This window comes from Microtus ochrogaster, chromosome 15, assembly GCF_000317375.1.
Source record: "Microtus ochrogaster isolate Prairie Vole_2 chromosome 15, MicOch1.0, whole genome shotgun sequence".
NCBI lineage: Eukaryota > Metazoa > Chordata > Mammalia > Rodentia > Cricetidae > Microtus > Microtus ochrogaster.
The window spans coordinates 20,824,993-20,837,977 of NC_022017.1; the positions used below are offsets into that span (position 1 = coordinate 20,824,993).

Genomic DNA, 12,985 nt, shown 5'->3' on the forward strand with positions numbered 1-12,985 from the left:
CATTTTTAGGTGGTTAGTAAAGGGCTAAAAGGTTTGTTTCTGGTAAAATTATGAAGAGGGTACACATTGTTTAAATCAGCACACCACTTCTTTTCTTCCAGTATGCATAGAGGATACCAGGTAACTAGGCAACCTAAGTAAACAGTCAAGGAGAAGCTGATCGTCCTTAATCAAATAAACATATAAACTGGACGCTGCAGTTTTTACGGGCCTAGGTCTGGAGTTATACTTACTTCTCTAAGCGAAGAAGAGACTCAGGCCTCTAAATTATCAGTTCCAGACTATGCTGTTATCAGCAATTCGGTTGTGGGGTAAAACCAGAGCAGCAGCTTGGGCAGGCAGTAATTCTATGTCCTTGGAGATCTTTGCCTGGACCCTAAACTCTGACCAAATGCCTGCTGATAAAAATAACTACAGAAAGGCCGATCTCTGCGCTTCCCTAGGAGAGAAGAACACGACCTGGCGCTGGGAAACTGTTCTGAACTAGGGAATTAATTCCCAAATATGTAGCAGAAAGGGAGTTAGCTACAGTAAACGATCTACAGCAAAGGACAGCCACTTATTCACAAAGCAATAACACCAAAAAAGCCTTGCCTTTTGGTTTAACCTTTACCAGATCCTTTGGTTCTGATATGTCACTCACGAAAAGATGGCTGAGCAATTACTGTGTAATGTTGTGGCATGTAGCATGCAGGCTATTTGATATTTGACCCACAAACGGGTCGAGGCACACAGGTTGAGAACCACCGCTTCTAAAAGACGGGTACCTATTTAGTGTATTACAAAGTCATGTCATGGAGAGTTGGTAGTTTGGGCAAGGATTTGTGTTCACAACCACCTAGCTTGCTGTGATTCTGGGATTCAGGCTCTGCTCTATGATGGATAACTCAATGTTTTTATACTAGGAAATTTTTCTCTCCATCACTCATTTCATTTCAAATAGAATTTTTTTTTTCCAGCAGTGCTTGAGTTTCGAACCAGGGGTTCATTTTTGTTTGTTTTGATATTACTTATGGGATACTTTTTAAAACTATCATTTAAAAAGAAGGCAAGACATTTTCGATGTCTTGTGACATTATACCTTGTAGCCTCTGTGTTGTGTTTAAAACCCTGAACTCTGCAGCATAGCCCTGACCGTTATGGCTCCTGTAGGACATCATCCAAAAGGGACTAGATAGACTAGAAGAAGAGCCAGGGAACCAGGTCACCTGCTCTCTCCTACCAACAACAGGGAAGCTATGATCATGGCATCCTAACAATATGGCTCCTTAAACAAGACCTGAATAACACTGGAGGGAGACATCTCAGGGGGTCTCAGCCCCTAGAAAAAGCACTACAAGTATCTAGCAACTGCTGAGGGAAGGGAAAATAACCTCTCCCAGGGATGAACCTGCTAAGTGCTTAGTTGCCAGCCCTGAAATCATATACTCACAAGGCACACTCAAGGGAGTTGACAAATTGTGTTTAGATATGTATGCACACATACATGTAATAACAATAATTGAAAAGAGGCTATCGATTTGAGAGGCAGCGGGAAGGAGAATGGGAGAGGTTGGAAGGGACCAGGGAAAGGGGACATTAATGTAATTATATTTTATTTAAAACAAATTTTTAATAAAAAGAGCTCAATCCGCAAAATCCAGAAGAAGCAGAAGAGCTGTTGATTTATGAAACTGCATCTTTGTGGACAGAGAATGACGTCATCCCTCAGGGGCTGTTCCTTTTTCCATTTGAGGGAGGCCGCACCCAGGTGTGCTGCAGACCATTTGTAGTGCTGTCTTGGGTTGAGCAGGTTCAGACCTAGTACCTGACATGAAGGAAAGGAAATCTTGGGTGGGAGGTCAAATTCTGAGGGGCAACCTCTAAATCTCAGGTAAAGCCACTAATTTCATCAGTGTGGCACACTCTGGTGTTCATAGAAATGTCTTAGATCCAGATGCTGAACATCTGTGACAGGGTTACTAAAGAATGAAATACTTAAAACCCTTCCACGCGTGGGTACAATGAAGATACTGTGTTCCTACAAGGAGCATATCCTGAAGTAATGCAGCCTTCCCAAGGTTTATTGGAGTCTGCATTTGTATGAAAACCTGCTTTCCTCTGGGCAATCAGGGCCAGTATTTGGGAAGCAGGAGGTCTCAATTTTATTTTAAGTGTGTGGGTGTTTTGCCTGCACGTTTATCTGTGTGTCACTTGTATTCCTGGTGCCCTCAGAAGACAGAAGAGGGCATTGGAATCCCTGGAACTGGAGTTACAATTGTAAGCTACCACATGGGTGCTGGGACCCGAATCTGGGTCCTCTGGAAGAGCAGTGTGTGCTCCTAGCCACTCTACATCATTCCAGCCTCCAAAGGAAGCTGGGAGCTTTAAAGAAGCCGCATTGATTGAGTCAGGGAGTTTTCTGTTTGTCAGTTAATAGTTGGTTACTTTTTAAAGGAAAGGGAAAAGTTGAGGTAGAAAAGGCTTCAAGTTTAGCTCATACTGAAATAGGATCATGGCAGACAAGTCTGGGTAACAGTGCTTAAGGCAATAACTCAGGGGGTCAGAGCAGGTGACCAAACTGAAGTGTAAACCAGACTGCATATTAGTAAAGCAGGCAGAAGCCTGGTCCTGATGACTCTATGCCTGGAGCATGCTCTGGAGGTGGGCGGGTCTGGATCCCAAAAGCTACAGAATGACAATCGGTGTTTATCAAAATTAACTTAAACAGGGATGGGGGGCTCCACCTTGAGGGCTCATAGTGTGTAGTTTGTGCAAGTGGACGGGACTTGAGTCGGGGAATAAGTGCAAACAGTCCTGCACACGCCCGTGTTCACTCATGATAGCTAGTTCAACGGTAACTACCGCAAACATCTGAGAGGCGGGGTCTCGTGCAGAGCTCTCAGTGCTGTGTGATACCCTCTGCCCATCGTGCTGGGGGATTTTCCTGATGTTCACAACGTTAGGAAGGTGGTGATATAAGATGGGGACGCCTGTTAAGTGCACGGCTTCACAGAGCTCAGCATGTTTGATGTTGATACTCATGGGCACCCTTTGTCAGGAGACCTCGCTGGGTATTCCAGAACAGCACCATTGACCATGGCTCTTGAAATCCCACTTTCTCTTGTCTGTCTCTTAAACAAAACTTCTTAGTGCAGTATTTCAAGAATTCATACCTGATCCTTGTGTGGATATTCCATCAGGAGTCTTCTCATGTGAGTTCATGTTTGATTCTTTGTCACTGGCTCTAAGCTCCAAACACTGAAAAATAATGGAGATAAATAATGCAGTTACTGACGATGTTCGGCTTACTTACTTGCTAGAAAAAGAAACAATTCATCAAAGCCTTCAGGCAATCTTCTTAACAGCCTCATTTCCACCGTCTTTCTTTAGGAAATTGTTTCACTAATATTTCATAAACGTGTAGAATATGACTGTGGGCATACTAAACATACATCATGTTATGCATAGATGCACGCAGCACTCAGAAGAATGAACTCAGTGATAAAAATGCTGAACTGTTCTTGCTGTTGACCTCAGTAAACCAACATTGGAATGCTAAACATGCTGACTTCAAAGCTGGTATTCCAGAACTTTCCATCACTTTGCAAAGCTCTTGGCAACTGAAAGATGATTGCTGAACTTTAGTTTTTGCTGCTATTGTTGTTTTGTTTTGCTTTGCTCTGTTTTTCAGATAATGGCAGGCATCCTTCCCAACAGGTGCCTGTGGAGTAAGGCATAACGTTTCCTTTCCGATCTGAACACACCGAGGCAGAGCAAACAACAGGAGGGAGGGAGTCCGGGGAAAGCAGGAGTTAGTCACATCTTCCCATCAGTCAGCCAATCAATATTCCTCGAGGATTCCTCTGTAGTCCTTGACTGTCTCTGTTACCCCATGGTTATTAGTTACCATTCAGTGCTAAGTGCATCAGGCCTTCCTACTCTGTCTTAGAGGATCCTGGGCCTTTGAAATAATCTTTGGGTTAAATGATTGGTCTGTAAGGTACTAACCCCTTCCCCCGTGTGTCCCGCTCTGTCCCGCTCTCTCCATCTCTCCCTATTTGTCTATCACTATCTCTGCCTCTCTCAATGTCTTTTCCTTTCTCTTTCTCCCTTTTAATCTCCTTGCTTTTTTTCTTTTTAGTTTTTTAAAATTATTTTAGCAATTTATTAATTTTTTAAAATAAACTGCTCTGTGTTTGGGTATGTTATTTTAGTTCTAAATATTCCTTTTTTTTCTATTTTTTTTGTTCTCCTGTGCCTTATAGCTCTGTAGCTAGTAGTCACAGCTTTTACCTTTGCTTTGATAGATACCACTGCCTTGGGAGGACCTTGGTTGCTGCAACTATTGCAGGTTTTGTTCTGAGAATCATGGTTTAAGAAACTTTTTGTGATGTGTTGGGTTTTATCATGATGAAAGAATGAGAAACAACCACAGAATGAAGTTACTCATGAATGCAGAAGCACAGCGAGGTTCCAGTGCACAGAGAGAGTTGGAGGGCTGGTGAGATGGCTCATGGGGAAAGTGTTTGCTGCAAAGGCATGAGAACTTGAGTTCACATCCTCTGCCAGGTATAAAGGTATGGCAGCATACTCCTGCGGCTCCAGCACTGGGGGAATGAGACAGGCAGGTGGATGCCTGGGGGCTTCTGCCTTCTGACTTAGCTACAATGGTAAGCTGGAAGTTCACTGAGAGAATTTATCTGAGAAAATAAAGTGGAGGGCAATGAATGAACCCAGCCATTGTCAACCACACCAAATAAGAGTGTGTGGATACATATATACACACTCACACTTATACCACACTCACGGAGAGAGAAGGGGGGAAAGGGAGAGGGATCTGTTCCTACAATCTAAGGAAGATTGGGCCAAAATGTGGAATTCTAATTTAGTATTAAAAATATGCTAAAATGCTGTGTTTTCAAGGTTTTGGGTTACTTTTATGCCTAACCAGTTCCACTGGAATAACAGACATACAGGTGCTTCTGAGATTAGTATTGATAGCATACTCAGTGGAAGGCAAATTTATATCAAGCCTATGATAATGTCTTAGTATCTATTATTAAGGGCATTTGTTTTTGGAAAGATGTTAATTTACATTCTAATGCTGGCATTTGTTGGTGGTATAGAAAACAATTGAGTTTTTTGAGCTCAGTTTCCTTAAATGTAAAATATATTTTTAAGAAAAGATTGTGTTCTTATCAAAAAAATATTGTTAGATTAATGGATATAACCTATGTAACTATGCATCATAATACGTATATTTATATGTATATTTAATGTGTAAGTTATTTACATGGAATATGTTTTATGTATATAGCACTTCCCTTTCTCTCTGTTATTTGCTGTTACTGTGAGACCGCCCTCTAAGAATATTGAAATTTGGCCAAGGACACAAGTGAGCTGCTGAGCCTCAAATCCAGCTCTTGCAGACTCAACCCTGCTCTTTGTGTGTCACTTGTCACCCTGTATTACTGTCGGTTACCATGACATACCAGTGGGCTGTGGGCAATTGTTCCTTTTAGCACCTCAAAGGGAGTTAGTTATCTAGAATGTTCTCCCCAAAGGCTCACTGTGTTACCTCTCTCAAAGCTGTGCTCATTTCGATTCATGTTGATTAGAATGAAGCTCCCTGTGAGCCTGGATTCTTAGCCTCTAAACCTGATTTCTGCTCTAAGTAAAACGTTACTGAGTGGCTATAAAAGGAATCTCCATTGACTTTGTTAAATATAAATACGTGAAGTTGATCATTCTCGGGGGAGGGGTGTGCATTTGAGTCAATCTCAGAATCACATGCAGGATTTTTGAGGCTGAATCTGAAAAGGGAAAGGAATGCTTGTTAGTGAAGTATGATGGGGCTTGATGATTTAGTTCTAGAGTCAGAAACCATTCATGTCTAAGTCCTATCCAGGCCCGGATGGACAAGTTAGACATCATTATTATCATCATCATCATCCAGACTTTGAATAGTTCACTTTGTCAAGGGTATTTTTTTTCACAAGAAATAATTTAAGTCTTTAAAATATGCTAAGTGTGCTCTTTAAGGAAATGCTCATTTTCCTTTAATGAAGTGTTGTAGGAAGGCTGCTTGTTTGTTCCCAGCTGCCCAGAACTGAAATAATCACACAGAAACTATATTAATTACAACACTGCTTGGCCTATTACCTTATGCATATTTCTAGCTCTTGTTTATCTTTTAAATTAACCCATTTCTATTATTTTATATTTTACCATGAGGCTCGTGCCCTACCAGCAAGGTTTCGGCTGGTGGTTTGTGTCTTTCCTTCAGATGTCTCCCTGACTCTGCCTTCTTCCTCCCAGCATTCAGTTCAGACTTCCCCCACCTAGCTCTACTCTACCCTATCAAAGGTCAAAACAGCTTCTTTATTCATTGACCAATAAAAGCAACACACATACAGAAGGACTTTCCACATCAATGAAGTGCTATTTAGGTAACACAAGAAAGGGAGATTCACAGATAGGCCTGCACTGTCATTGATACAATGGCACTGCCGCTTACTATGACTTTTGTCTTTGGAAAGAAAGGAATGTTATTATAAACATAAATAGTCATGAGTGTAGCAAAAAGTGAAATGCCACTCATTTAGTTTGTAATAGAACAAAAGAACTGAAGGAAGAGCTAGAAAAAGAGAGAGAGGGAGGGAGGGAAAGAAAATAGCTAATTTATTTAAAAGAGAAACAAACTAACCAAGAAATGTATTGTCTAAGAGCTGAAAATTAAAATTATACACATTTCTTACCACTATATTTACCAAAAACTGGTGAGTGGGTGGAGGTTACCATGCCAACTTATAGACTGTCTCTTGAGCTATTTCAGTTTTCAGAAACATAGTTCAGGACTTTCGAAAGTTAGTTTAAGGACTGATGCTGTAGAGGTGTGGGACAGTTTTACGGATGGTTTCAAAAGCAGCAGTTAGCTATAAGTGCTGGACGTGAACCTCACGGCTGTTTGTTTAGACTCTTCACTCGGCCATGCGCATGTTTACTGCGCTCAAAAAGCAACCCAAGCTTGTTCAAATGACTTTTTTTTTTACAGTATTATGATAACAAAGATTTTTTTTTTTAATACACATACCTGGTAAATCTGCCTATTTAATGCTGTCTAGCATATTCTGTATTTGTTCAAATTCAACACTTAGGAAAATCCTTTACACTAAAAATGTAACAAGAATGGACGATGACCTCCTGGGTGCTGCTGCTTACTTGGCGATTTTTATTTGCTTTTGTTCTAGAACGCAGATCAACTTCACTGTGGCTATTGACTTTACAGCATCAAACGGTGAGTGCTACTCCTGTCTTCAGTAAGAACTGCTGCCGAGTAAGTGACAAATTTTTATTTTCATCGAAAATCCCAAAATTTTGTCTTTAACACTAGGCGGCAGTTTAGAGATGCAAAATATAGAAGAAATAGAACAAAAATATACAACAGACTAACTACATGTTGAACCATTTTACTATTTCTTCCCAAGGAATACTGATTTGAGATGTAGTTAAGCCATTTCTGAAGCATGTCTAATTAGAGATCCCATTCTGCCAGTACCTCCTTGTGTACTTACTTTTGAAAGTGGGGTTCAGCCATAATTTTACTCACTTACTAACATCTTGGCAGCTAGTTCATTAAGTAGGATTGCTATGTGATATTTTGGTACAGACGTTAGTGATTCGTATAAAATATTTTAGGAAAGAAAAATAATGGAAATTTTATTTTATTTTGAGCCAAGTTTATTTGGAACGGAATGACCGTTTGAACTGGTTGCATTATATCCTAAGAACATGACCTCACTGTATCTCTTTCAGTTTTTATTTCATTTGTTACTATGTGTGTTTGTGTGTGTTTGTGTGTGTGTGTGTGTCTGTGTGTCTGTGTGTGTTCCTGGTGTGCATGTATGAGTGTGAGGGGGCATATGTCACAGCTCGTGTTGACAAATTTCGGGGGCCAGTTCTATTGTTCTTCTGTGGTTTCCGGGCTTAGGCACCAAGCACTGCTAACCACCAAGTCATGTTGCAAGCCTTTATTATTTGCTTTTGACAAAAGTTGCCATGAGTTTTTCCCATGTAATACCCAAGTGACAACAGTTTCCTTAGAAAGATTCAACTTTATGAGGCAAGAAGGCAGTACAGCTTCATTAGAAGCTATGTTTGGAATTTTTCATTTCGTCTTCCTCCTGAACTTTTGGTACTGTGTGATATTCCCAGCTGATATCAAACAGTTGGAGCAGTAGCAGCAGCAACAGCAAGCCACAGCACCCACACTGTACAATAACAACAAAATTGAGGCTGCTGAGTGGGATCTGGAGTTGCTGAGATGTGTTAGAAGGTTTGGAGTGTGTTGCAAGGAGATGCTTGTTTGTTCTTGGCCACCCAGCTAGCTTAGGCCTGAAATAATCACACAGAAACCATATTAATTAAAACACTACCTGGACTCTTAGCTCCAGCTTCTTATTGACTAATTCTTACATCTTAATTTAACCCATCTCCATTAATCTGTGTATCACCACGTGGCAGTAGCTTACCCACAATGTTTTGCCATGACTTTCTCTGGCAGCTCCATGGCATCTCTCTGACCCTGCCTCCTCTTTCCCTGTGTTCACTTCAGTTTTCTCTACCTAGCTGTGTTCTTTTGCCCTATCACAGGCCAAAACAATTTTTTATTCATTAATCAATAAAAGTAACACATAGACAGAAGGACCTCCCAGCCTAGGAGTGTTGAGTACACTTTTGACTGACAGTTTCTTCAGTCTCCACTGTATTTATGAGGATGATGTCTATTGTAGGGTTACTGATGCTGTGACGAAACACCATAACCAAAGCGAACTTGGGAGTAAAGGGCTTATTTGACTTAATCTTCCACATCACTGTTCATACTTGGAGGAAGTCAGGACCAGCACACAAACAAGGCAGGAACCTAGAAACAGGAACTGGTGCAGAGGCCATGCGGGAGTGCTGCTTTTTGGCTTGTGCTGTGGGATAACCCTTCTATATGCTGTGAATATGTGTTGCTCCAAGTGGTTAATAATAAAGGCTACTTTGGCCAATAGCAAGGCAGAATATAGCTAGGCAGGAAAACCAAACTAAATATAGGAAGAAAGACATGAAGAAGTTGAGGGAGACACAAGCCAGCTACCCAAGAAACAAAATGCCAGTAGACCAGTAAAAGTCATGGCCACGTGGCCCTACATTGATTAATAGAAATGGGTTAATTTAAATGTAAGAGCTAGTTAGTAATAGGCCTGAGAGAGAAATGTTTGTTCACATATAGGTTTTCTCTTTGTGGGTTGCTCAGCCTACATTCGTATAGAATCCAGAACAACCAATCCAGGGATGGCACCACACACAAGGGGCTGGGCCTCCCGCATCAATCACTAATTAAGAAAATGCCCTACAGGCTTGCCTACAGCCGGATCTCACGGAGGCATTTTTGCAGTTGTATTCCTTCTTTTCAGATGACTCTAACTTGGGTCAAGATGCAGTTGTATTCCCTGTTTTCAGATGACTCTAACTTGGGTCAAGATGACATAAAAACAAGCCAGCACAATGCCCTAGTGCACGTTGAGGAGCCCCTGCTGATCTTCCCTTCCCAATTACCCATTGTGTCTACAGCTCTTGTGTGTTCTCTTTACATTTCTTACACTGGTCCACATTTCCCAAATCACAATCCAAAAAGCCGTTAAATCTGACATTCTTCTTACACAGCTGCACAAACCTAGTTCTAGAAAACATTTTACTAATGAGACATATTGGCTTATGCCTTGAAGAGCTAGAACTATGCTTAATGAAGCCAAATTCTACCCATTCACTTTTTTTCTGGGCGTTAAAATGTTTTCATTAGCATTATGTCTTGAGATGGTAATTCTTGTTTCATGTCTATGAAATATGACCAGTAGTAAGTAACTCAGCCTAAGTCCTACTGGTTGAAATACTTTTCATTGTTCTATTGATGAGTTTTAGGTTTACTAAGAGAATCAACTGTCTATTCAATAGACAATTCAATAGGAATATTGAATTCCTATTCAATAGGAAGACATAATGACTGAAACTCATCTAAGATTTTGACAATCTGGACAATGTGTAACAAGAAACTGAATTAGCAATGAGAAAACTACCTTGGTTCTAGGTGGCTTCATTCAAGAAATCTACCAAATATTTTAATTGCCAGACTTTAGAACAAACTGTTCTAAAAACCAAAGAGAAAAGGTTGTTTTTGTGAGGCCGTTAATAGTTTGATTCAAAGGTGAGGCCAAGACATCACAATGAGAAACTTAAAAATCAGCTTTCATGTACATGTGTATATAACAATACTGGGTAAAATAACCCAGACCAACAGCATATAATGGTTTATCATCTGCTCATTCATTTTCTAACTATCTGGTATTCATAGGACTACATTACATTACTTGATTTTTGAATATTAAAATTTTGGAAATGAATAATATCCCACATAATGCTGAGAAACCATTTGACAAAGTTCTGCATGTACTTGTGGTGGATGCTTTCAAGACCTTGTAGAGGGAAACTCATAAACCCTACTCAACAGCATGTTTAGGAATGAGAGGCAGGTTGGTTTCTCCTGAGATGGAAAACAAGACAAGAATGCTCTGATTATTTCCAGTCAACATTGCACCAGGTGTTGTTGCCATGCAAGGTAGATAAAAGAATTAAATATTGATACTGTAAATAAAAGTGAAATAAAACTACTTTTGAATACATCCTGTAATATGCAAAATTCTGAGAAATCTACTAAAATGCCTTACAACTAATCACAAGTTGAGCAAGGCTACAGGAAAGAAGATCAAGGCCTCAATTCTTTTCTCTACCTTTGCAAGGAAAAATATTCACAAAGAAAAAAGAAGATTATTATACCTACAGTAATTTTTTAAAAATGAAAAAGTTAGGATTGCGTTTAATACAAAACATAAGCTGAAGACTGTGTTTTGCAAACTAAAGACTATGTTCTTATAAGAATGTTTAAAAAATTACATAATAAAATTTAAAAGTTTTGTTTTGGATTATAAGAGCAAACATTGTTAAGATAACCATCTCCCTCCAAGTGATTGACAGAGTTGATACAATGTCAAAATCTGGTAGATTTATTTTAGAAAAGGAGAAATTCACTTAAAATTTATGTGTTGTTGCAAAGGATCAAGAAAAGCCAAAACAAATGAAAAAGAAAGATACCAAACTTTATTTTATGGGGAAAAAATAGCCTTTTTAGAAAGAGTGCTGGATCAAGTACTTAGCCACATGCACAAGGATGAAATTAAGACTTTTATCTCAGGTCATGTACAAAACTCCACTAATACAGAAATGCTTCAAAATGTTAAGCTGTAAAGAGTTCAGAACAAAAAAACAGAAATGGCTTTGATGGCTGTGGTTGTGGCATCTGATTCTTAAATGTGACACCAAGGGCATTAGCAATGTAAAGAAAGTAAAGTGAATGCTAGCAAAATTACATTTCATGTTTCAAATGACACCTATCAAAACAGAAGACAAGCCCTAAATATAGCAAATATGCCCAAAGCCCACAGTCTATGAGAAACTTGTATCTAGAATACACAAAGAACTTTAACAACTCAATGAAAAATTATTCTCAATTTAAAGAGGATACAGTCAGATGGCTCAGCAGATAAAGGTGCTTACTGCCAAACCTGATAATTTGAGTTCAGTCCTCAGGACCTGCATGGTATAAGGAGAGAAGCAACTCTCAGAAGCTGTCCCCCAAGCTCCACTCTACACACACACACACACACACACACACACACACACACATACACACCCAAATAAATAAATAAATAAATAGATAAATAAATAAATAAATAAAATTTTAAAATAAAATAAGAGTAGGCAAATCATCTGAAGGGAATCTTTCTCCATATAAGATATACAGAGAGCAAATTAATTCTAAGAACATTTTGTTAACATACAGACTTCAGGAAACTTAACCAGAACTATGGACAGTTACCATCCCGCACCCATGAACATGGCTAGATAGAACCAGTCTGGAGTAGTGTCATGGAGAACTAAAGTAATCAGAACCTTGGTAATACTGTGGATGTTGATGGTGTAGCTGCTTTTGAGAACACTTTGGCAGTTACTCAAATTGCAATATTCAGAGTCACCGCATAAGTCAGCAACTTCACTCTAAGTTATATATCCGAGATAAATGAAGACACGTAGAAAGAAAACTTGTATGTGAATATTCTGAGAAGCATTGTAGCCAAAAGTCAAACTGTTTCAGAATGATCTTATTGTTAAGGCTGTGTGAGATACGATGTCAGCTGTTCAATCTGTGGTAGATTCCTTGGTATTTTAACCATTACTGCTACTAGTTAAGTTCAATGTCATCCACCAACTACCACTTCAATCTCTGTTGGCATTATGAAAGGCACAAGGGAGATTAAGACATGGTCACAGACTCAAGAAGTTGAGAGTTGATTTTTTTGTTGCCAGTTTTATAAAACAGAACAAAAGAAACACAAGGGCAGGGAAAAGAAAGACAAGAAGAGTCTAAAGAAATAAGAAGTGGTGTTCGCTGTGTGTGAGACATAACTAAAGGGAGAGAGTGAATTCAGGACACGGTGACAGCTTGAGACGTGCAGAAGGAAAAGAACCGTTGGTGGAGACTGACGATCTAGGTCTAAACAAACATCCTGGGTAGGGATAGGCAGAGAATGATAATCTTAAGTATTTGAAACTGAAGTAAAGAAAGCCTACAGTAGTTCTACCTGTGGCCCAACTGTTTATGTTTTGACTCATTTTCTGTCATCAGGAAATCCTGCCCAGCCTACTTCTCTCCACTACATGAACCCTTACCAACTGAATGCTTATGGCATGGCCCTGAAGGCTGTGGGAGAAATCGTTCAAGATTACGACAGTGATAAGATGTTCCCAGCTCTTGGTTTTGGTGCAAAGCTGCCTCCAGATGGAAGGATATCTCATGAGTTTGCTCTGGTAATGATACCATTTGATTTGTTGAAAAAGAAGTAAC

The 12,985-nt window shown here is 39.6% G+C and overlaps 1 protein-coding gene across 1 annotated transcript in view; it reads left to right on the forward strand.

Annotated features, from left to right (window-relative positions):
- Cpne8 (copine 8) overlaps positions 1–12,985 on the forward strand; it is a 188,430-nt gene that overhangs the window by 146,549 nt on the left and 28,896 nt on the right. Inside the window, exons 14-15 of the mRNA XM_005354325.3 lie at positions 7,233–7,279; positions 12,767–12,948. Coding sequence (XP_005354382.1) covers positions 7,233–7,279; positions 12,767–12,948 — 229 coding nt within the window. The remainder of the gene's footprint in view (positions 1–7,232; positions 7,280–12,766; positions 12,949–12,985) is intronic.